Genomic DNA, 25,708 nt, shown 5'->3' with positions numbered 1-25,708 from the left:
AGATAAGACTGAAATAGCATTTTTTTCATTGATTCTTTGCTGAAAAACAGGATATTAGTGGCGTCGTTTTTAAAACATCAACCTAAGATTGTTTTAGCAACGTTTTCCACCCTGGTTTCTTGCTGTTCATGCCATGTGTAGAAGAGTTCAAATAAATTTGGTCTTCTTATGTTAAATATTGCAATTAATCTGCACTGCTGCTCTTCCACATTTTCACTGAAATTGATGTCTCTTAGTTTCAAAAGAAACTGTATTTAGAAATGAAATGTAGAAGCTGTATTCCTGAAAGAGCAGGGTGGGGTGGGGGGGGGTGCGGACAGTTGGAGACCATTGAGGCATTCATTGTTCTATTTTTCAGAGAAATAGAATCCAGTTAAGCCTATTTTCCCCTCAAGTCACAAAGTTGCCTTGGGCATTTTAGCGCCTCAACTTTAATTCCCATCTGTAAAATGGGAACGTTAGTTATCTATCTTACAAACTTGCTGCAAGGGTGGGAATAAGAGCAGCTCTACTGCGTCAGATTAAAGTCCTTAACAACTATCACAGATAGATTTAAAATGGGAAATAAGTATTCCATCTAAAATTGAAACCCAGCAGCCCACAGTTTTGTTTTTAATATGTACTTTATGGTTGTATTCTATATTTTATACTGTGAACAGCCCTGAGAACCTCAGATGAAGTATGGTATACAAATTTAAAATTTAATATAACAACAACAACCTGAGTTCTGAGGATATTTTTGTGTGAATTGGGCTGTAGGTTTTAAATAAAGCCCATTGAAACTACCCCCCCCCCGTTTTTCTGCAAAGTGCAATTGGGGGCTTACTACAAATAAAAATCTTCAAAACATACCACAGAACTAGGTAAGATTTTTGAAGCAGTGGCATCTTGGTTTTTCCAGGGCTCTAAATACCAAAAAATTCCTTCTTTACACAGCTATTCTCCAGCTCATGACAATTTAGAATGGCAATGAGGGAGTGGAGCTAGTGCATGCCCCCCCCCCTGCCCGATTACTCTACTCAGTAACAGAAAACCTAAATAGGGCTTATACTAAGCCCAAGCGAGTGTTCACAAACCCACTTTGACCATAGTTTGAGGCTTACTATAGCGCAGTTAGCAAAAGCACTACATCCATAATGGAAGGGCAGGGCATTTCCATTTAAAATGGAGGAGTTGTGAACCTGAGGAATACTCCCAACTGCCCACCATGTGGTAAGGTAAAGGACTCCTGGACTGAGGTTGAGGCACTAAAATGCCTAAGTACAGTCAAAAGTGCGGTGCTCATCTCACTTTCAGGCTGAGGGAGCCGGTGTTTGTCCACAGACAGCTTTCCAGGTAATGTGGCCAGAATGACTAAACGGCTTCTGGCACAACAGAACACCGTGACGGAAGCCAGAGCACAGGGAAACGCCATTTACCTTCCCCATACAGCAGCACCTGTTTATCTACTTGCACTGGTGTGCTTTCGAACTGCTAGGTTGGCAGAAGTTGGGACTGAGCAATGGGAGCTCACCCCGCTGCGTGGATTCGAACCTTCCAATCAGCAAGTCCAAGAGGTTCAGTGGTTTAGACCACAGTGCCACCCGCTCCCCAACCATGTGGTAGAGGTTGGTCTGTTTGGGCAATTGGGGCAATGTCCCACCAACCTTAATCTACCTTCAGTTGGCCGAGACCTGCCTGGCATTCATTACTTACAAGCAGTCCAAGGGGTGGGCACTGCCTGTGAGCTTCCTCCTCATTATTTCCACAATGCCCTGGTAGAAATCAGCAGGGAGAAGGAGGGTGGGGACACAACCAGCATTAGTTGGCTCCGCTTGTGCTTGGCTCTGCCTCCGCCTACCGTTGGGCTCTCTCTGCCTTCTGACCCCACCAATCCCAATGGACACCAGCCACCAATGCAACCATGACAGTATGGCAGCATTAACGGGCAGAATTATTTTTGAAACGATGTGCATTCTTGCAATGTTAAGTGCTGGATCAAATGGTACAATTGTCGCAGAGTGAATGGTTGAGTTCTCATCCTAAAGAATGGGGATATCAGACACTGGTTTGGAATCAAGGTAGCATGATCATTTAGAACCAAAGTCTTTCTGAGAGGCACATTTTATCCTTTTTTTCTAAGGGTAATACTTTTCTTATTATCATTATGCTGAAATAGCATAGTCTTGGACTTGGAAAAAAAGGCCTTGGGATAGAAATACACGACCAGCAGCTCATTAATGGTTGGTCTCCTGAATGCACAGCAAAAGCCAATTTGCACTTCACGTGGTGTGGCAGGTATGTTAGTGTTTGCTGTGTGACTGAGAGATGTGCCTCTCCAAACACAGATGAACACATGCTAGCACTGCGGCTCCATGGTGGGCCTGTCCCTGTGTGTTTAGGGATGTTGCACCCCACCCTTCACACTTTACAGCAACCAACAGCAGGCTACTCACAGGGGCATGTGAAGCGTTAATCAACTCCAAGGACTAGCTAGAAGTGTTAGGACATTTATTTTCACATTTCTGTTTCCCACATATGCCCATTAAAAACCTGCATGGCCCCTTACCTATAGATAATCATATTGGCAACTTAGCATAATTTGTATTTTTTCTTGACATCTGAATCGTATTTTGTATTTCAGAAGGCATTTGAAAATATTTATTTCAAAACAAGCTTTGCTGAGAAATAGCTTTGGAACATTGAGATATACATTGTTTCATTCAAAGTTTAGTCCTTTCAAACTCAGTAAAAACCTTTTTGGATAAAGTAAGGTTCTGGGTGTTTTTAATATTTATTTATTATTAAGTTTATATGCTGCACCTTCCTCAAGGAACCCAGGGTGGCAAATATGGCAATACTGAAATGATACAATTAAAACTTCTAAAAACCGTTAAAACATCTAAAAGCAATCACCTACTGTCAAACTAATTATTTCAGGTTTGCCGGGGATAGAACTGTCAACCATTAAACACCTGGGTAAATAGGAATGTTTCTAAATTTCTCCTAAAAGTTAATAGTGAGGGAAACTGGCAGACTTCACTAGGGCAACTATTCCATAAATGGGACCACCATTGAGAAGGCCCTGTCATGGGTAACTGCCTACTGGGCAACCCCTGATGGCGGCACCATCATAGGGTTCAAGTTGGTTTATATTGGAGAATGTACGCTTTTGTGTAATTGAGCCCCAAGCCATTTAAGGCCTTATATGCTAGTAATAATACCTTAAATTGGGCCCAGTAGCTCACTGGCAGCCAGTGTTGTTCTCTAAGGACCAGTGACACATGATCCATTGGGCTGCCCAACTTACCAACCTAGCAGCCACATTCTACACTGGCTGCATTCTGTGGAACATCTTCAAGAGCAGCCCCACATAGAATACATTACAGTAGTCCAGGTGGGAAATATCCTGAGCCAGGAATGGCCAGAGCTGGCAAACCAGCCTAAGCTTTGGTATAAGCCCTCCTAGCCACAGAAGCCGCTTTAGACTCCAGTGACAAGTTGGAATCCAGGAGTACCCCGAAACTACAAACCTATTCCCTCAGAGGGAGTACAACCCCTCAAGGAACAGGTTGAACACCTAATTCCTGGACCCAGGAGCCACCAGGAACCAAATAAAGTACATACATACACATATAAATATATACATTTACACGCACGCACACTTCAAGAGGGAGGAAGAGGAGGAGGAGAAAGAATTAAATAGGAAAGAATGATTAGTAATACAAACCAACCCTTGGTTCATTGAGTGAAAAAGAAATCACCATGCAAACCATCAGCAAGCAAAGGTCAGAGGTCGTTAGAAGCTCAGAAAAGGGGTTTCCCATATTGTCCCTGCAGCAGAGTCACAGTTTCCAATGATCACTTTTGTGACTATGCAACTGGGCTTATATTACTAGCTGCAACATCACAAAAATGACACTGGCAACCGCTAATTAGCTGGCAAAATAAGAATTTGACCATTTTTAAAGTGAGCAGTGTTAGTAAATGCCATTGCGCACAGCAAGCAGTGATAGCATAATATATATTTTAAGCAAAGCCCTCACATGTGATGCTAATTATCTTTTAGCTTAGCAGTGTCTCTTTAAAGTGTAAATGTGCTCCCTCTGGGCTCAAGGAATATTTAATTACACATTATCAGTGCATGACTAACAAGCTAGTCCAGAGTTTAAACGATTGGTCTATTGTTCAAAATAAAATTAGGTTTCTATAACCATTAAAACTGACCAGTGTTTTCAGGAGAAGTTTCATTTATCAAGCGCTGCATTCTGCATGGATATTTTAAGCTTATGGAGGGAAGAAAAATCTGCCTTCATTCACCAATTGATACTAGATTTCACAATATTTTAATTCACCTACTCAACACAATACAATCTGAAACATTGTCTAATATAGAGGAACAAAAGAAGTGCAAGCTTGTTTTCAGAATCTCACAAAATTTGCTTCCAGGAGTGAAAAATGCACATATATTTCAGAAGCTATGGGACAAGCTAATTTGGGGGGGGGGGTTCAATTTTTCCTGCTGATATTTTCTTAGTAGTTTATATTTGCATCTATACATACATACCTATGTAAGCATATAAATATACATACATTTTCAAATTTGTATTTGTATATAAACATGTTGGATGCGTGTCAAAACATTAAAAGGACGGGAGTCACACTTAGCAAGACTTTATCTGAGTATCTGTAATTGCAAAAAAAAAAAAAGGAATGTAGCTAAGCAAGAGGTACTTTTTTTCTGAATGTGTGAAACATTAAATTTCAAGATCAAGGGAAGCAAGAGTATTTATTGCTCTGGCTGATCTTAAATTGCTTCAGTTGTCAGGTAATTAAGATTGTAAATATACTTAAGTTCCCTTTAAAAAGAGCATGGAGGGTTCTGTTTCCCTTAAAATATAAAAAATTGATTCTATTTAAAAGCAAACTAACTGTGAGTGGCTTTTAAACCTTTACCTGAAAAGAACCTCCCCTACATATAGATTAACATTTTCATTTCATTTTCTTCTAAAACCAGCTGGCTTCTAACTCAGTCACTCCAACCTCTACTCCTGTGGCCTTTTGCTCTTGATGGAGCATTGAAAACGGGCTTGTAACCTTTACCCCTTGGTGACTGCAGCAAGAAGAAATTCTTGCTGTCTACCGGTGCTGGCGTTCTCATTTTGATTTTTTTTTTTTTGGCTGAAGTAAGCAAAACCTGTGTATGTAGAACTGCAGCACTGGTACTTAATGCAGAAACCTGAAAATCTGTGGGTTGGATTCACATTAAGTTAATCATGCCTAGGTCGTGACAAATCCCACTAATTTAAAAGCAACTAAGTTAAGTCAGGATTCAACCATGGGTCTTTATGTAGCCTGCAAACAGAAATCAACATGCACAAAGCTTTTCAAGACGCAACTGTAAGCCACATAGACCACTCCCCCTTTTTAATGTGCCAATGCGCATTTTTACGACATGCCTCATAAGAGCATTTATTTGTAAAGTGCAAGTTCAGAGGACTCAACAATGGTATTTTAATCAGAGCAGCGTTACATGGAAGAACTTTCATATAAGTGGTACTGCGATTTGCACATTCCAATGGACTAGTGTGAGATTTGTCAATGAACTCTGCTAAACAACATCTTAGCATACCTTCAAAATGCGAGGAGGGATAGTCCTCAGAAACAATGTGGAATTTCAGAAGCTACCTAGACAGTTGGAATATAAAAAGCAATACCAGGCCACTACCCAAAACTAGGCAGCAGATTCTTGTTGCGAAACAAATGTTTTCAGTACACACGGGTAGCCAGGAAATGGCACTCCTAACCCTAGGGGGTCTGGGATGGAAAGGGTTAAGTAGACTAGCACACCTCATGGCTTCTTAACCCACAAGAAACAGCCAGTTTAGTACCCAGTACCAACTTTAAGATGCTTCTCTTATGAGATGCTTTCCCTGACATCTGTAATCTTCATCTTTAAAGGTAAAGGTACCCCTGACCATTAGGTCCAGTCGCGGACGACTCTGGGGTTGCGGCGCTCATCTCGCTTTACTGGCCGAGGGAGCCGGCGTATTTAGCCTTGTTCTAATTCATGCAATTGGTTCGTGAGGGCCCATTTCACTTGATGCCCCAAGCAGGGCATGGTGACATTACCTTGACACATTGGCATGACTTTAGCAAAAGGGCTCCATGCATGAACTGCACTTGGAGGCAGACACATGCAACGGCATGCCCGGCTGTGCAGGCAAAGTTTCCCTACCGTGACCACTGCATATAATGCAAACAAACTCCTTATGCATAGGTAAAATTGCTGCTCTATATTCTAAGTTAGCACACGGATCATGGTGCTAAAAATACAGTGTGCCATTATTTACTTACACATAGAATCCATTTGTGCCTACAACTCCATCGCTAACATAGCATTCAAAGTATCCACTGGTTTAGGATAATTCATTGGTTCCCGACTGGGTTCTTAAGTAGGATTATTTCTTCTGCATGGCAGTTTTTAAAAATGTGAAACTATGGGCAGCTATTTAACCTAGAAAGATTTTTTTTGGGGGGGGGGGAATCATATAGCCGAGTTTCCTTATGAACAACTTTTGATGGCATTTTAGGTGGCACTCAGAAACAGTCCCAGAAGCATGTCTGACTCACCAGCCACTATGCACCTAACTTAAAACTATTCACTCTTTGTGTTGTACCTGCGAAAATCCAGAAGGGACCTTGTGGAAGTGGGCACTTTCTGATCATGCCAGGTAAGGAAATGGAACTGTGTCACGGTTCGAGTCTCATTGGTTTGTAGGTTTTTCAAGTAAAAACTTCTCACAAGGAAATCTTCACACCAGATGTGCTCTGAGACCAGATTTACCTGCCATTGCACGAAAAATATAAAAGTGAATTAAATATGGAATACAGCAAATAACCACACACTCACACACAGACACGCGGCATGATCTATCGGCAATATCTGACATTTCAAAATATCCTCTGTTGGACAGAAAACATGTGCCTTGTTGGAGTGGGCTTATTTAGGAATTATTCTTATTTTGCTTATTACTTGAAATTTACTTCCTTTTAACTCAAATACATATTTTTGACAATCTGCTCCAATGGGAAAAGTTGTATGAACTTAAATCCCACTTTTCCAAGCAAAAAAAGCCCACGTAAAATAGCCTATGCTATTAAACTAGCAATACACACAATAAAAACCCAATTATCACAAACAACACAATAATAAAATGCTGCAAAACGTGGGTGCTACCACCAGAGAAGCAAGGAAGAGCTTCTTACAAGAGTCCCACGAAAACTCATGAAACTCTCACAGGATCCCGTGGGGCTCTTGTAAGATCTCTCTGGAGCCTAGAAGTCGTCATTGCGTAACCCACTGACCCAGGTAAGCGAGGCTTCAGTGGGGGGCTGGGGACACAATACGAAAACTTTCCTGTTTTGCCTCACACACTGAAATGGGCTAGACTTTCCCCTGCTGTTTGGTCACATAGAAGTAATGTGGCTCGAGTTATTTGATGAATAGCCGGTTAGTCTTATTAACTTAAAAAAGTGTTTTGTATCTCAAGCCTAAACATTTGTCAGTGGTAAGGGATATGCTTTTCATTAAGGCTCTAGATTCAACCCTAGACACCTTGAAGCTTTGGAGAGTACACAATACTGAACTACATGGACCAGTGGTCAGGCACAGCATAGCAGTTTTAAATACAGTGGTACCTTGGTTTGCAACCTTTTTTTGGATTACAACCCATTTTTTTATTATGAACAATTTTGGGGGGGAGGCCCCATTGGCAAAAGCGCGCCTAGGGTTACAACCTGTTTTAGTTTACAAACGGACCTCCGGAATGGATTATGGTTGTAAACCAAGGTACCGCTATTCCCAATGCAGAATAAGGCCCCTGCGATACCAGAACAGGATTGCTATGCACCAGCATGGCGACTGGTTCATTCCACTTACAAATAGGATTTGATTTTGATTTAAGCCTATTAGTTCTGCTTAAATCCAAAAACTCTTTTAATGCAATCACCAGTAATTCAACCTAACTTAGGAGAATATATATCTTTGTGTCTTTATCCTGCTTTAACATTAAGCAGAATCAGAGCTGATCCTGCACCAAACAACGTTCTGAAAGTGAGAGAAACACACACATGTCTTGTAGGAGATGCAGATGGCCCTTCACACCTAGAAGCAGACACAGATAATGCCTAGAGAAACAGATTCACTCCCCATACTTAAGCGTGGTTGGCTCAATCAGTTTCTGTTCTGCATCACTTTTGCATGTATTCATGCCCCATTTCTGCACAGATATGCATTTTAAAAACAAACCATGAATGCAAATTACTCATTTATAGCCTTTATTTTAACACTATGCACACATCCCCCCCCCATTTTATCCTAAAATACAGAGTTTAAATTTATTTTGAGTTGTTGTTGCTTTTTAAGCTAAGAAATGCATTGCAAAATTTGGAGTAGGGCAAAATGCAAAGGTTAATGACATTAGAATCCACACCTCAATGTATAGGAGGTGCTGTTTGAGTTAAGTCTGCATTCACAAATAGGTAATTCCTTAAACATCTCCATCCACTGTGACTACTGCTTGCTGACAATCTGAGACACACAAAAAGAGGTCTGCCCTACCAGTCCCCATTGAATTCTCCCCCCCCCCGCCGCCACTTGTGTATAATTGCCCCCATACATATAGAAGATGCTGGGGAGGAGGATCTTGTACAAGTCAACAACTATGGCTGTTTGACTCATGCATGGAATCAAGCTGGAATCTATAGATACAAAGCAGAGTGAGGCTGTATTTGTTCAACAAGTGTTGCCATTAGTTATTGCTTATTCAAATTATTTCTGTATAGTACAGTGGTGCCTCGCAAGACGAAATTAATTCGTTCCGCGAGTCATTTCGTATTGCGAAAAATTCATCTTGTGAAGCACGGATTCCCATAGGAATGCATTTTAATTTAATTCCCATAGGAATGCATTGAAATTTTCGTCTTGTGAAGCACGCCCATAGAAAAATTCGTCTTGCGAGGCACCTAAAAAATCGCAAAACCCTTTCGTCTAGTGAGCTTGTGCGAGGCATTCGTCTTGCGAGGTACCACTGTATAACCTGGCAAGACAATTTTACACACAGGAAACAAATTTTGCTTTAACTGACTTAACGTGGCCCTGCAGATGTTGCTAGACTACAACTCCTATCCAGCCCTGACCATTAGGCATTTTGGACAGAGCCCATGGGAGTTGGAGTTCAACATCTGGAGGGTTATGGGTTCCCCATATCTGTTTTAATAGAAACAACAGTTGCAGATGCCCTGCCTACAACAAAGTAGTGGTCAGGATGGAAACTTTCAAAGGTACCTATTTGGGTCAAGAGGGAAGCCCCACTGATGTACCTGTATAAATGCATCTGGTTTTCAGCAGCTCATTGTTGGTCAATTTGTCCTATATACACATTTTCGCAAATCAAAAATATAATCCCTAATATATATGTTTTGTGTTGTTCTCAAGTGAATAGAATGAGAAAGATGGTGGAGGTCTACCTGCTATGCACTATCTGTTAGGAGTTATGGTTGACATAGGTTTCGCTCAGGACTTGGCACCCTTTATTATTCAGTAAGCTTTTATAGTGGAGTCACAATGCCTGGTCTTATAGTAAGATAGACCAGATTGCTAAAGCCACCTCAGTGCATTCTACTATTTGGGGTGTTGCAGCTATGTACATCTACAGTTCTGAATTGGAAAAAAAATGCTAAACAAAAATTAGCTTAATTATCAAAATCATAGGTAGGCCTTTTGATAGGGTGTGGAGCCTACAGCTGCTGTTAAATATTTATATGCACAATATTTTCTTATAATGTATACATTTTAATTTCCCCCTTATTTGTATTTTAAACGTGTGTGTGTGTGTGTGTGTGTGTGTGAGAGAGAGAGAGAGAGAGAGCGCATTCTAATTTTCAAACCTCTTTGGTCATGTATATATTTAGAATCTGCACAGAATTGCTTCCCTGCTAACCGTTCTATCAAGATATGCATAGAATTTTCAATGAAGCTGAAATGATTCAAGAACCACAAGATTGCATTTTATGGTAGACCTCAGCTCAGTTTGCAGGTCAAATCCCATTAAGCAATATTTTCCTCTGTATGAAATCAATCCACACACTTACTGTCAGGTTTACAAGCAGATATTTTGTTTAAGTACCTCGTAGATATGGTAGAGGTTTGACCCTTCGTCTGGCCAATAGTGGTAGCACTGTTTGACTCCGTTTTCAGCAAGGGGTGTCAGCATGACAATAACGACACAGCCGTTTTCCCAGACCATCTGCACACAAAGAAAGACACCGTGGCCACACTGTGACTGCCTAATTACTGCATGACATGTATAATTACGGCACTCAGACACACAATCGAAATTTATTCCATTCACAGGAAATGTATTTCATTTTCATTAGACACTTTTCTCTGCAGCTGCTTCCAAATCTCTGAATAAACGAGCGTCATATTTTGCATGTTCACATGAAATATTAAAGAATCTCCAAAGAATTCCTCCAAATACTTTAAAAATAAACTCTATGCCTTTCTTTACAATTATCTCCAGTTCTTTATCACTTTCACACTCCCAATTTACAGAGGAAACAATAGTGCTTTTCGTTAAAAGTCTGCTGCATCATATTGGGTTGCAGTACACAAACCCAATATGGATGTGTGTAATTAACAAAATAGCAGTAAAATCTGTCATGCTAAGTCAAAGAGAAATGCTGCTTCTTTTAGATGCCTGTCATGTTAAAAGATAATCAGTTGAGCTGTCATATTAATGCTAGAAAAGCAGCAGACAGAAAAACAAAAACCAGTTGTCTTCTGGAGTGGTATTGGTGCAATACTCTCCCCTCCCATCCCAAATGAATCATCCTACAATAAGTCTATGGGTCTACTCAGTAGCAAAAATTGACACTACAGGTGTCAGATTGTACTCATAAATTTTTCAAGAAGTACATGTAAAATACAATATAATGCAATCTACCCTCTGGGCTATATTTTCCCAAAATATACAGATAGCACCATGAACATATGATAACAAGGAAACTTCAACAGTGGGACTGTTTAATAATGTAGTGTTGCCCCAGAGCAAGCAAACAAGAATCTAAGGCACTCTCAATTAAAGGTCCGCTAGATGTTATTCATAGAAGCAACAAAACAAGCTAGGGTAGTATATCTGTGCTGGAAAAAACAGCCTGTTGTTGAACAAAAACCCTCCTCTGAATTAATATGGAGCTGCATAATCAAGAAAAGTCTTCATTATTGTGGTGTACATTGATGCTATATTTGCATGCAATTTTCATTGTCTTTTTATTAGCATACAAAATTATCTCATGAAAAGGAAATTGGACTTACTGCAAAGGGTTACGTTTATTTCACAGAAATATTTATAAGCAACTGCATTGAAATGTAAATGGAGTAAACAAGAAAAGGGGGCATTCGGATAAGAAGCACAGGGATGTTACATTCAATTAAAAGCTTCCTTCTTTGTGGCACAGGGATTTATTTTTACCTTAATTTCATTTGCTTTATTTACACAACAATGACTTTTTTTTTTTAAGTCTTCCATACAAATTTGGGCTAGCATTAAGACAAAGACAAACGTATACTGTAATGCTAGGGACTACTTTTACACACTTTTATTGTAAAACCTCTCTGTCTCTCTGGAAAGAGTAAAACTTCCTATGCTGACCCTGTATTCCCAAAGTGATTTCCTGGCTCCAATGAAATCAGAGAGTATAAATAATCTTGCTACAAATTCTTAACAATGCAAAAATAGTTTGTTGGATATAAAGCAACAAGGGTCGTTTTTCTATTTCCTTAGGAGGTTTTTTTTTTTTATTAATTTCAGCAAAACCTTGAATTAAAAGATGCTGCCAATTATATTAGTTCATACACTCCACTCGAGAGAATTCTACAGTCTCCCTCTCTTATTTTAAGCGTATCTGTACTATAAAAAAATAAAACACCACCACCACCACAAATTGGCCAGGCTAGCTTGTGCTTCCATCATATAACGATTTAATGTGCCTTTAGAAGGTATAGAAGCTCAATGAAGCCATTACGAAAATGAGGAGAAACACGGTTTTTATGAGTGCAATAAAAACACAATGATCTAGGTCATAAACTAATCATCCAGCAGTTGCTTGTGCCACCCAAGTGTAACATTATGAAAGCCCACTCATTTAGAGAGAGGGAGAGGAATCCTTACAGTTTGGCATCCCTTTCCATGGGCTTAAAAAGAAGAAGAAGAAGAAAAGACATAGGGAGCACAGCATTTCATTACAGAGGAACTTCCTCAAATCTCTGAAAATTTCCTTTAAGCATAAATCCAAATGAAAGTTAATTTCGACAAACAATTTCAAAGTTACTCTAGGGTACCATATTTCTTTCCAAGTCATGTTATGAGGTACATGACGCTCAACGCTATCAATGCCACAACTGAATCCCAACAATGGAATTCTAGGATATTGCAGTCATATGTAACACTTTGATGTCTATACCATTTCCCCATTAACCCCACCTCCCCAGCATTTTCTCCTATCCTTTTCCCGAAGCGAATATTTTATTAGCAATATAATTGATTTGGGGGGGGGGGAATACAACTTAGTCTGCTAATAATATTTAGGCATTTATTTTATTTATTAAGTTTATATACCATTCTAGCATGTTGCTCTTTGAGAAGTTCCCAATGTATATAGAAACACTATCATCACTTTCGACGTCTGCTTCCTGAATAAAATGCTTCACAATAAGGCCAGTCTGTGGTGCCCTCATTCTTCTGTAAGAATATATGTTCAAAGGACCAAGTGGAACATTTGTAATGGCTGACCAAGTGCTACAAATTAACTAAAGATGGATGTTTAATATAATGTGCTATTAAACATCTGCATTAAACATTCTTTGTATTCGTCTCCCATTCCCATCTCCTACCCCAAACTTAGAAGAACCTCCCTCAACTCCCTTTTAAAATGAACCCAATCCAGGCACACAGCACAGTCACCTAACTGTACTTCTTATGGGATAACTTGTTCAAAATCTTGCTATATACATGGAAACCCAACAGATGTCGCTGGATTCCACCTGTGGGCCTCAGTTCTGAATGGGCTTGTGCTTACATGCAGGTTGCGACATGACAAACAATCAATCTTTATCTAGCTTCATACCCACAACCTGGACCCAGTACTTTTTTATTACCAAAGGAGACCTGGATCTTGACAATGGGCAGATGCCTAGTTTGGATCATTCTGGGAAGCAACCACTGAATTCCATGGGGAAGGTGGTGGAAGCCCAAGGGACTGAGAAACCCCCATCCCTACTGCTAAAAGTTCTCTTGCTCATGCCCTCAGACAGATGCTTCCCCCAAACATGTTCTGCAGCTATGCAGCTCCTGCCTTCACAATTACGAGAGTCTGAGAGGCAGCAGGAGGCTTGATAGTACCCCCTGAAGTTCATACCAAACACAACATTCAAACTTTCGTCATTAGAACAGAGCTCTCCAGGAGGCAGGACTTAGGAGACATCACTCTGAAGGGCTATTTCACTCCTCAGTAGCCTCCAGAAAGGTTTTCCTGAAGCACCCTAGCTTTGTTTACTCAGCACCTCTGTTGCCACCTGGTTGACTTCATTGTTTTTATGCTGGTGCCTAAATAATTACAAAGCTGATCCTGGGCAAAGTCTCTGGAGCAGAAAGTTCTACAGGTGGGACACTATAGCTGCACCCAATTGAAGACCTCAGCAGATGAAATGGGCATCTAGGAGGGTTGAAATCAAGGAGGGGTTCCTTCAGATTCCTGTGCAGTCCTAAGTAACTTGGCACCCAGGCAAGGACTTGCATCTTGAACTGGTCTTGTAAACTGAAGCTCTTTCAAAACTAGCAAGACAGGTTCCCACAAAGGTGCCGCAGTTCAAATTCAAAATTAAAAAAAATCTTAGGGAACATTGAAAATAGTAAGATATGGGACATGTTCAGCTCATGGCTATTGCTTTCCATGGGACTGAAAAGCAACAACAGGATTAGCCCGTAGTAACAAGTTTACTCACAACTATGCTTCCTAACTCAGGCCAACCAGATATCCTAATTTCAATTTTATTGACTTTGGCTATTAAAAGTACTGCAGAAAAATAAGGAGAAGTGCACTGCTTTGACTATGAAAAGAAGGGTTTAACATGCACTAACCTAATGCAACACTAAGTAAAACCCCATTTTGGTTCCCCCATAAACTTCCCTTCTTGTCCAACCCATTCACAACTGCAAGGCAGAGTAAGGTTGTTCTGCTATTACTGCGGGCTTCAAGAGAGCCTTGAATTCATAATCAGAACAGGGGCCCTTGGGAAAATGGGTTCCATCAACCTGCATAAGTGCTACCTGGATGTCATGGGCCTTTAAGTGACACTTCTTTGATGTGGAGCAACTTGGTATTTTTTTTCCCTGGTGTTAAGTATTCCTTATTTTGCAATCAGAATCCACCCCCCCCCTTGAGTGAATTCAAGGTTTTCTACCCTGGGAAAATCTGAAAAGCACAGCAAAACTAAAAGCAAATCTGCTGCCACCTTGTAGGCTGCTGCTGTTTGTATTCTCTTCAGTTAAGGTGGTGCCAGAAAGATCTTTGCAATGGAGGTGTGGGTGGGTGGGTGCAACCCAGAGCTTGCTTGCTTGCTTGTTTGTTTGCAAAGTGAAAGGAAAAAGGGGATCTTTTTTCTGCTTCCACACTTCCAGCTACAAACTGAAGACTGGGGAAGGGACCCAAGTAAGACTATTATGGGGTGGGGGAGGTGAACTATGGCTTTCTTTCTTTTTTTACATAGGGTGCTGATTTGTGTTTGGCCCACCTTAAATCTTTTTAAACCTTCCCTATGTTCCCAAAAGCAGTTCAACAAAGGCTTTTTACCTGCCAGAAGTCTGTGACCGTAGAAGGCAGGGCGCCCTGAGCAGCTATATAAGCAGGGTTCCTAGGATCATGGTCCATCTGAAAAAGGAAAAAGCAATTAGACGCAGTGCTCAATAAGAACAGAGAGAAAGAGAGAAAATTGCCACAAAACAGCAAAAATAGCAATTTTGCAGTGCATTAGCGAACTGATCAACTAGGAGAGCACTTCTCTTGAAAAGGAGGGGAAAGTGTGTTATTTCCTTTCCTCAGAATAAGAGTTCCTTTCTCCAACAGAACAGGATTTGTAGTCGAATACTAAGATGTCACAAGATCAGCGATCTATGTTCTAAGTATGTAACATGAAATCATTTAAGGAGCATTCGCTGACAAAAAGAAGAAGAAGCATTTACTCAGGGTTTTCAGTCACATAGCAACCTACAAGCCACTTCAAAACATTTCTCAATGCCGGGCATTAGGGATGCTGGGCACATTTAAGCATCTCTTCCATTTCTGTCATAGCACTCAAGGGCATCTAGAAACAAGCCAAAATTGAAGAACAAACTCAATCCTGGCCTTTTCTGGTCTGTTTGTTTGTTTAAAAATGCAGGCTTCTAACCCTCAATAAAAGAAGTTCTGTTTAAAGACCTTAATTATTACATCTATTTCAAAGAGTGACTGGGTAGGGAAAAAAGGGATTCTCAGAAACAAAGCTACTGAGAGTAAATAGGATTAGGTAGTTACAATGAGTGTTTTCAAACAGATGGGTGGGTTTTCTGGTCTTAAATCTTTGGCCCCATTCTCCTGATAAGGACAAGATTGGCTGATGGGAATTTAAACACAAGAAAAACAACAAAAACCCCATTGATTGTAATCCTTAGATAGAATTTAAACACACACACACTCATGAACAAGGCTGACATTATGCTTGCAGTTGCAGGAGCACAAATCTCAATTATTTCAACAAGTACTAAATTGTACTGAGCAGTGGAATCCACCCTCACCCCCCAAAAAAAGTTTTATCAAAATTTTAAGCAACAGCAGACAGCAGCACCCTGTAACACTCAATATATTTAAATTTATAAACACAAGTCAGCCGTTCTAAGGCAAAACCACTTGTAAGGTGGGAGATTTGTGATTGCATTTTCCAACTTGTTTGGTTTTACTTTTAGTGGGGTTCTAGTTGTGTGAGTTTGCTGGCTGTGCTTTTAACACACACCCACCCACACACACACACACCATTTCCCCAATTTAAAAGGCCCCTGTGCTGCTGTTTGTCCCCTGGGGAAAAAATTATAGATGCTTGTATTTGTGTTTTCCCTGTGTAACACATAGCAGCATGGGGTTTTGTTTGAGAAAATGGCCTGGAATGAAATTCTGGAGCTATTTCCCCAGTGCTGCATTTCCATTTTTATTTTTTAAAAATCTGGTGATAATAATCACAGATCTCCTAACTCAGGCCTGGATTACTTTCAGAAGCTCTCTTTACTTGTGGAGTCGCTCTGCCAACGTGATCGGTATTATGCTTCAGCCAGGAGTTTTTGGACCTTGGCTGCAACCAATTCCATGGCATCAACACCACATTTCATATTTTGTGGTCCACTAGATTCAACACATTGTACATTGGCCAGGACTGCAAAGCTATTTTAGGCACATCCAGTGGTTTGGGGATGGTGCAGTGCAGTTTGTAAATTATTTTGTTTGAACATCAGTTTCCCATGTGGTATCACAAACCGCTTCTTAAAAACCCATAATTTCACTTCCTGGTATGCCTCTAGGCGATTTGAAGCAGATTGGTTTTAAGATTTCACCTGATTGTTAAACAATAGCAACAGCAGATTCCGTAATTTCAAATGCAGCACAGAATATCCAACTGTTCAAAGAACCACAGGCCAAAATATACATTGGGGGCATGGGACTAGTTGCGCAGTTCTAGATCTCCCCTAGTCACTGGTCATTTGAGTGGGTGGCTCCCAGGATCGAAAGAAATGGCAAAAAAAACAACAGGTACCTGAAGCACCTCACAAGAGTAAAATATAACACACACACACACCCAGTATAATTTGTAACACATGCTTGCTGCTTCTAGTAGATAATGATTCAGTTTTGGTTTATTTTATTTAACAACTTTAGCATATCCAAAGGAGAAGGTCACATTCATTTATTTACATGACCACATTTGGAAGTGCTGTGCTTCTTTCATAACCCAGCTTTCCCTTTTCCCCTCCTGGAACACATGTTGTTGTTCAGTCGTTCAGTCGTGTCCGACTCTTCGTGACCCCATGGACCAGAGTACGCCAGGCACGCCTATCCTTCACTGCCTCTCGCAGTTTGGCCAAACTCATGTTAGTAGCTTCGAGAACACTGTCCAACCATCTCATCCTCTGTCGTCCCCTTCTCCTTGTGCCCTCCATCTTTCCCAACATCAGGGTCTTTTCTAGGGATTCTTCTCTTCTCATGAGGTGGCCAAAGTACTGGAGCCTCAGCTTCAGGATCTGTCCTTCTAGTGAGTACTCAGGGCTGATTTCTTTGAGAATGGATAGGTTTGATCTTCTTGCAGTCCACGGGACTCTCAAGAGTCTCCTCCAGCACCATAATTCAAAAGCATCAATTCTACGGCGATCAGCCTTCTTTATGGTCCAGCTCTCACTTCCGTACATTACTACTGGGAAAACCATAGCTTTAACTATACGGACTTTTGTCGGCAAGGTGATGTCTTTGCTTTTTAAGATGCTGTCTAGGTTTGTCATTGCTTTTCTCCCAAGAAGCAGGCGTCTTCTGATTTCGTGACTGCTGTCACCATCTGCAGTGATCATGGAACCCAAGAAAGTGAAATCTCTCACTGCCTCCATTTCTTCCCCTTCTATTTGCCAGGAGGTGATGGGACCAGTGGCCATGATCTTAGTTTTTTTGATGTTGAGCTTCAGACCATATTTTGCGCTCTCTTCTTTCACCCTCATTAAAAGGTTCTTCAATTCTTCCTCACTTTCTGCCATCAAGGTAGTATCATCAGCATATCTGAGGTTGTTGATATTTTTTCCGGCAATCTTAATTCCGGTTGGGGATTCATCCAGTCCAGCCTTTCGCATGATGTATTCTGCATATAAGTTAAATAAGCAGGGAGACAATATACAGCCTTGTCGTACTCCTTTCCCAATTTTGAACCAATCAGTTGTTCCATATCCAGTTCTAACTGTAGCTTCTTGTCCCACATAGAGATTTCTCAGGAGGCAAATGAGATGATCCGGCACTCCCATTTCTTTAAGAACTTGCCATAGTTTGCTGTGGTCGACACAGTCAAATGCTTTTGCATAATCAATGAAGCAGAAGTAGATGTTTTTCTGGAACTCTCTGGCTTTCTCCATAATCCAGCGCATGTTTGCAATTTGGTCTCTGGTTCCTCTGCCCCTTCGAAATCCAGCTTGCACTTCTGGGAGTTCTCGGTCCACATACTGCTTAAGCCTGCCTTGTAGAATTTTAAGCATAACCTTGCTAGCGTGTGAAATGAGTGCAATTGTGCGGTAGTTGGAGCATTCTTTGGCACTGCCCTTCTTTGGGATTGGGATGCAGACTGATCTTCTCCAATCCTCTGGCCACTGCTGAGTTTTCCAAACTTGCTGGCATATTGAGTGCAGCACCTTAACAGCATCCTCTTTTAAAATTTTAAATAGTTCAGCTGGAATATCATCACTTCCCTGGAACACATACCAAGGCATAATGGGAGCACAGGTAAAGGGAACACTGGCCTTGAGGAAGGAGATGCGGTGGGCTAACCAGCCTAGAATCATTGAACATCATTTGCAATGGATGAAGCCTGCAGTGTGTCGCCTAAGGCGTAGTCTACACTGCATGCCAAACAGCAAGAGCAAAACAACTTTCCCCATCTAAATCAGATTGCCTAAATGAAGAACGCCAAACAGGCATGAACTTTTATGTGTTAGCTTGCTTCAGTTCTAGCACTGGAAAAATATATATCACTGGGTCAGAATATTCTGAGACACCCCACAATTTCCCCCCAACTACAAGTCTTTAGCAGATACAAATCTATGTGGGCTGGTCTTGGGGTTCTCATGGGTAAAATGGCATGCCTGAAGTGTGCCCGTTCTTGGTCCAACAGATGCTGTTGGGACTCTGGCTTCCATGGCCAATGGTCAGGAATGCCACATCATCTCCAACATCATCTCAAGGGCCACAGGTTAACTACCCCTGGTACAGGCAAGCAGCTCATTACCACAAAAGCACATTACTAAAACCATTTCTGCACTGGATTACTTCAGACTGCTGGCAGCACTTTGCAAGTGTGGAAATGTTTCTGTGCATGTGTCGGGGGAGACACATGGAAAACTAGAATGATGAGGTTAAGGAAAGACTACAACTGGGGTGGCCAACATGGTGTGCTCCAGATCTTGCTGGACTCAAACTCCCATCATCCCTGACTACTGGCCATGCTGGCTGAGACTGATGGGAGCTGTAGTCCAACAACCTCTTGAGGGCACCACATTAGCTGCCCCTGGACTGTAGGCTGGTGGAAATCTTTGCCCTTGTAGGCAAGACATTGGATTACACGGCATTTGTTTGGTTCTACTTGTCCATTCCTTATGCTGACATTTCAAATGGTGCGAACTTTGTGAATGAAAGGGAATAAAGTGAAGCTGTGTGTATTCACAATGTAAGAGAATAGGCAAGCTAAATCAGTGATGAGGTGAGAGCCACTGCCACGGGAGAAATACTTCTAAACCCTCCACTATTTGATAAATCAGGAAAGGGCCACTCTTGGCCTTACAGTATAAATCAACTGTTGTCAGAAAGCTGCAGCTTGAGCATTACAGACATCATAATGAGGAAAGACCGGTCAAACGTATCATCAAGTTAACAATAACACAGACATTTGCAATTATTATATTCTGGTGCGCAGAAAGCAGCTATGGAGAAGACACATGCAGGTTAGGATTACTAGTTTGCATAAAGAAATAGCTGGGTCACTTTCAAATTTGCATGTATTATATCACTTCAATGAATGTAAATGTTTAAATTGCCTGATGTCTACTACTGATGCGGCACAAAACAAAGAGGAGAAAGGTTATCAGTCTCACTAAAAACTGGCATTGCCTAGCGCGCATATGTTCTCAGAGGATATCCAAGATGGCAAAAAAAAGCTTTCTTCTATGTTAATAAATGAATTTACAGACCCCTGCCAAGATTAAACTAATTGAAAATAATAATGCATGCCTTTATTAACTTGCACGTTTTAAAATTCCCAATGCTAAATATATTTGGGGGGATTTGTATATTAACTCACAATTTGCACTCTGTTCAGCTGAAATGCAGAGATCTAAATAGATGCACAGCTTATTAAACTACTTTGGATCTCATGATAATAACATGCACAATGGCAGCAAAAGTGCTGCTATATACTTAGGTATGTGTGGAAAGCTGTCCAGTTTTGTTCCACTTGGTACTGAGGTTTTTAAATTTATTATGGTTGCAAACACAAAGACCCCTGGATACAGTTTGCCATTAGGACACTTAACAAAACCACACCAGCATGGAACTTAAACTTGCATCAGGATGCTGGTAATCTAGTTTGCTAGGTCAGGCATGGGCAGGGCTGGCCCAAGACACCTGAGGCAAACCATAAAATGGAGGAAAGTAGGGGGAGTGAAGATCTACATTGGGAATAAGAGCAAACCTTGGTTACAGCTCACGGTTTGCCACAAGCCCAGCTTCAGGTGACATGCTAAGCCAAAGTTACAGGTAGGCAGCTGTGTTGATCTGCCATAGTCAAAACAATATAAAAAATAAAAAAATTCCTTCCAGTAGCACCTTAGAGACCAACTAAGTTTGTTTTTGATGAGCTTTCGTGTGCATGCACACTTCTTCAGATACCTAAGCTAAGTCAAACCATGGCTTAGCTTGCAGCAGAAGCACAGGAGAAGCAAAGCGGCCACAATCTTCTCTCCAAGAACTGGTGTGTTTATGCTAAGTTTGCCTTAGAGCAGGCTTCCTCAACCTCGGCCCTCCAGATGTTTTGAGACTACAATTCCCATCATCCCTGATCACAGGTCCTGCTAGCTTGGGATCATGGGAGTTGTTGGCCAAAAAAAAAAAAAAAAAAACACCTGGAGGGCCGAGGTTGAGGAAGCCTGCCTTAAGAGTTATGCCATGACTAGAAGTAGGTTCAAAGTCAAGAAAGGTTAGTCAAGACCTCTTGCTACTGCTGAGTTGGGGCTGGTTCAAAACCAATTCATCCATGAAAGCAACTTGAGGGAAACCCTATCTGTGTTGCCCTGGAGAAAAGGGCAGGATAAAAATAATGCAAGGGTAACTAGACAGGCAGTGAATGCCCTGGGTAGTCATCACATTTGTCTCAGCCATGCCTCATTCTACGCTGGTGGGGCATGGATGAAGTCCTGAGATAAGAGTCAAAAAGCAACAGTGCCACCAGACCAAAGACCAGAGTCAAGTCCTGGCAGTGGAGCAAAGGCACAAGCTGGAACATTATCCTGATGCCAGAATAAACCTTTCAGCCAAATCCTTTGAACCACTGAAGGTCATTCAGGATCTTAGCACCACTGAGATCAATTTGCTCAAATTCACGTTAACTAATATAACCCAGCTGGAAACATCAACCAATAAAAGCTTAGCACAAAATGTTTAGGCTGCTTAAGAGTAAAGTTTCTGAACAATCCCTGAGGGCATCTAGATATTCTGAGCACAGAAACAATGGAGAAGTGTTGTTAAATGAAATCTGTATGTTGTGCCAAAACATCTCGAACATCAAAGCACAGCTTCTTCCTCTACACTCAGAAATTATCACTACAGATAGATAAATCGGAAATGGTCACAAAGTTCATTTTAGAGAATAAGACAGCTAATAATTGGCTCATTAGAACAAATATCAACGGTTTTTGATCTGCAAAGGTTTAGGGAGTTTAGACTATATTTTTTTTAAAAAAAAACTTACACAGATAAGTTGGTAGAGTGTGACTATTTTTTTTAAATGCATAATTACACATGTTCCGCTTCTCACAAAATTATCATTTTTCACAGTTGCTCCAGCAAGCCTGGAAGAGAGCTAGTCTACCACATATCCAGAGTTTCCATGATAATATACATGTGACTAATGATCACTTGAACCAAAGCACAATTAACAGCTCTGATTCTGGTATCATACGAGGAAGAAGGAATAATCGAAAGGCGCCCAAAAGAACCATCTGCCTCGTTCCAACTTATCAGAAGAGAACTCCTGCAGGGGATCAGATCAAACCACCTCTAAACCTAAGATGTTTTAATTCCAAGTCATCTAAGCTCTCTCCCTGCCTGTCCCCAAATTAAAATTGATTGACAATTCCTAAACTAGAGAACACCACGCTGAATACAAATACATTGCTATAATCAATTCTATCTGAATTTTTAAAATATGTATGTCAATTCTTTTTGCATATTTATGCTGCCCCCAAGTAAATGCTAAAAATGCTAATGTGTAAAAGATTCGATTTTTTATATTTAGAGAGTGTTATTTTATCCTTCTGTTTTAACAAACTTCATACATATGCTTCTGCACTGAAAAAAAAATCCAGATATGAATAAAAACAATGCCCCACTGCTTACCAAGGGAATAGTAAGAAAAGATTTGATATTATGCCATTATTTATTGTGATAAAATCTTAAACAAACAATATATCTGTTCTGTGTGACTCCACTTATAACTGAACTAGCTTCATACCAATTCAGATTTGTATTTTCCCAGTTAGTGTGCCGACACGACATACAATTCAGACTTCTTTTATTTAGTTCTTTGGCTTTGAGCAATGTATTATTTGTGGCTAAGAACCAGCTAAATTCATTTCTGCATGTGTGTTGGCTGTTGAATTTATCCTGACTTCCTGCATACTTATTTCAAATGCATGGTTAAACTTAATGTGTATAAAACCAACACATAAAACCAAAAGCTCTATGAAGTTAATTTTCTTTAAAACTACGGGCAAGCTCGAAGGCAGTTTTGTTTCCACGCTGCAATATATTTAAAACCGCCACTCACACGACTTTCAGCAGGTGTAAATACTACTGAATCACCTCTTTCCTCTATTAAAAATAAAAATGATACAGGAGATGATAAAATTATGACTAATATGTTAATAGTATATTAGAACATACAATTATTATAACTGGCACCTGCCTTTCTTTCTTTCTTTCAAAAAAACCCCCACCTTTAAAAAAAATCCCTCTTTTTAAAAAATGAAAAAGATAATGGAATGAAATAAATATGGTTTTGAATGTCATTACAAATTTCAGAATCTATTCTCACTGATAAAAAATTGTATGCCGTGTTTGAGCAAACTGTCATGTTAATCACATTCCTCAGTCTGGTGGCTTCAGTAATAAGCAAGCTGAAAGGTAGGTGCTGTTTTATTTTTGTTAATGTAGTTGATGGGCTCCCCCCTTCCCCCCCCCCCTCCAACACCCTAAGAGGGGGGAAAAACAGAATTCCCATTTACTTCCATGACCTCTGATTTAAAAACAAAGATGGCACATTATTTACTACTGGATGATTTCCCTGGAATTTAATGAGGACAAAGTACAAATATGACAGATGTAATTATCACAGTTTTATTCTGCACAGTCAGGGTCTCCTTGTGCTGTAATTGCAAGCTTTTCATTCAACCGCTGGCAGCAGAGTTATTACCTCGGTTATTTCATGTTATTTTGGAGAACAGGAAAGAGGACTTCCAGCTCAGTTTTATTCCAAGGAATTTCTAAGCACCCTCGCATTGGAATAGCAATTAAAAACAACAACGGTCAAGAAAGGTATTTCATCAGATCTCTTTGCAGAGTTTTCTCCTTGTTGCTTTTTGAGCGCATTAAGTGTTTTAAAAAAAAACAACAACCAAAAAAACCCACCCTGGGTTTTCACAATGTATTGGGAGGGATGGGAAAGTGGGGGCAGGGAGGGGGGGGCTGCTAAGCAGTTTTGAGAAAGAAACATGTGGGCAGGTGGCCAACGCATTGTCTGGTGCAAAGAAGGCCTCCCCCCCCCCTTCCCGCCCCCAGCATGTATTGCTTTACTCATTTAGACTCAAGCAAAGGTTGAGTGAGCCCCAGCTGGAGGCTGGACCACTGACCCTGGAGCTGGAAATACACAACTATAAGCACACCCCTGGAAGCCTCCCTTTCCAAGGACTGAATGTAATTGCTTTATATTACACTCCGGCTTCATCAGGCCCCTCACATGCCGAAGGGAGGTGAGTGGGGGGTGGGGTGGGGGAGAGAAAACTTTCTAGTCCAATTCATAGTTTATAGCTCTAGCGTTATTAATTTTCTGTTTGGAATACAGGGCGATTCTCACCTCGCATCCAAAGGCTTCGTGGCGCAGATGCATCAAATATGCCATTTTATTGGCACAGTAATTGCTGGGAGCTATTAAATTTTGAACTACTTCATTTATTTATTCTGAATTTAAAAAAAGATTATTTGTAGTTGGTGAAGAAGATCAAACCACTGTTATTTCAGGTCTCCGCACATCTGCTACGTTTCATTAGCCTTTCCTATCCGTTCTTGGCTAGACCAGGGTTAAGTTCTCAAAACAAACAAGAGATGTTTTTAGCCCATCAGTGTGAAAGTTAACAGAAGCAAGTTCTCCGCTGAGGACTTGAAGCTTACTACTAATACTGCATTTACAAAATTACATTACCTTCAATACCATGAAAATACTTAACACATTTTAAACAAGCAAGAATGAAGTAGCATTTTACAATATTCTGATGTTACTTGGCCCAAATCATACTTTGCTCTTGGAAACTACCAAGGACTGTGAGACAGCTTGTGTGACACACAGTGAAGCCTCATTGAAACATCTATTTTAGCCAAACACAGTTTGATTTGTGTGAAACTGTAATGACTGGAAGAATTTGGACTGAGATGTGAGAAATGGGAACAGATTTCAGTTACCCTTTGTGAACTCTGAAAGGAAGGGAAAACAAAACAAAGTTCTGATTCTGCTGCAGTTCACTTCCTGCAGTGTCACAAATTTTGCCAATCTAAATTACCAGGGCACACAATTTTGCCATACAATAAATACAAAATGGCTACTTGGCTTTAAGGTGATCCCAATGTCTTTCCTCAAGATAGATGCTGTTTCAGAGGGCATATGTCAGGCTTCCGCAAACTCGGCCCTCCAGGTGTTTTTGGCCTACAATTCCCATGATCCCTAGCTAGCAGGACCAGCGGTCAGGGATGATGGGAATTGTAGTCTCAAGACATCTGGAGGGCCGAGTTTGAGGAAGCCTGGCATATGCTGTACCTTACTAACAATATTTTGTCAATGGGGAAAAGCAATTATTCCCACAACTATGGGAATGATAATAATGAACAGCAAGAACAATCACTATGTCCCAAGATATAAGGAGTTTTACTAAAACCTATTGCAGGGAGCTGGGCAAGTATTTGCTCTCCCACCCAGAAACTCCCCATTTATCTAAACTCTCACTCTGTAGCATTCTTAGCCAAATGATTAATACAACCGCTGAGAGATGTGAAGAACACCCATTGTACGTAGCTGCAATCAGAAGCAGGCAAACTGCTGGTCAGAAAGTCACAGGAAGGGAAATATTGGAGGGGTGTCACCATGTGGACTCAATAAATTGCTATTATAACTTGCATCACAACCAACCTTTTTCTTCCACCAGAACTAACATTTTAGTTTGAAAAAGGCAAATTAGTATTTTTTTGTTTTGTTTTTGTTTTGAATAGTGTTGATATTGGGTCATAAAAACTTTGACCCAAGTAGTGCTGCTGGCCGGCACTGCAATCAATCACCTTTACGATCGTCTCCGACATC

At 40.7% G+C, this 25,708-nt stretch overlaps 1 protein-coding gene and 1 long non-coding RNA gene across 2 annotated transcripts in view; one reads left to right on the top strand and one right to left on the bottom strand.

The window, feature by feature from the left end:
• The window catches only part of LOC117055563, an 84,598-nt gene extending 77,925 nt beyond the window's left edge, over window positions 1–6,673 (top strand). The window contains exon 3 of the long non-coding RNA XR_004427649.1: window positions 6,573–6,673. This is a non-coding gene — a long non-coding RNA (uncharacterized LOC117055563). The remainder of the gene's footprint in view (window positions 1–6,572) is intronic.
• The window catches only part of PTPRN2 (protein tyrosine phosphatase receptor type N2), a 583,237-nt gene that overhangs the window by 23,773 nt on the left and 533,756 nt on the right, over window positions 1–25,708 (bottom strand). The window contains exons 17-19 of the mRNA XM_033165163.1: window positions 14,896–14,973; window positions 10,170–10,289; window positions 6,660–6,826 (exon numbers count right to left, since the gene is read on the bottom strand). Of these exons, the coding sequence (XP_033021054.1) occupies window positions 6,660–6,826; window positions 10,170–10,289; window positions 14,896–14,973 (365 nt within the window). The remainder of the gene's footprint in view (window positions 1–6,659; window positions 6,827–10,169; window positions 10,290–14,895; window positions 14,974–25,708) is intronic.

Source organism: Lacerta agilis, chromosome 12 (assembly GCF_009819535.1).
Source record: "Lacerta agilis isolate rLacAgi1 chromosome 12, rLacAgi1.pri, whole genome shotgun sequence".
In the NCBI taxonomy this organism is placed as follows: domain Eukaryota; kingdom Metazoa; phylum Chordata; class Lepidosauria; order Squamata; family Lacertidae; genus Lacerta; species Lacerta agilis.
The sequence above is the reverse complement of the archived record's forward strand: the minus strand, read 5'-3'. Positions and strand labels throughout refer to the sequence as shown.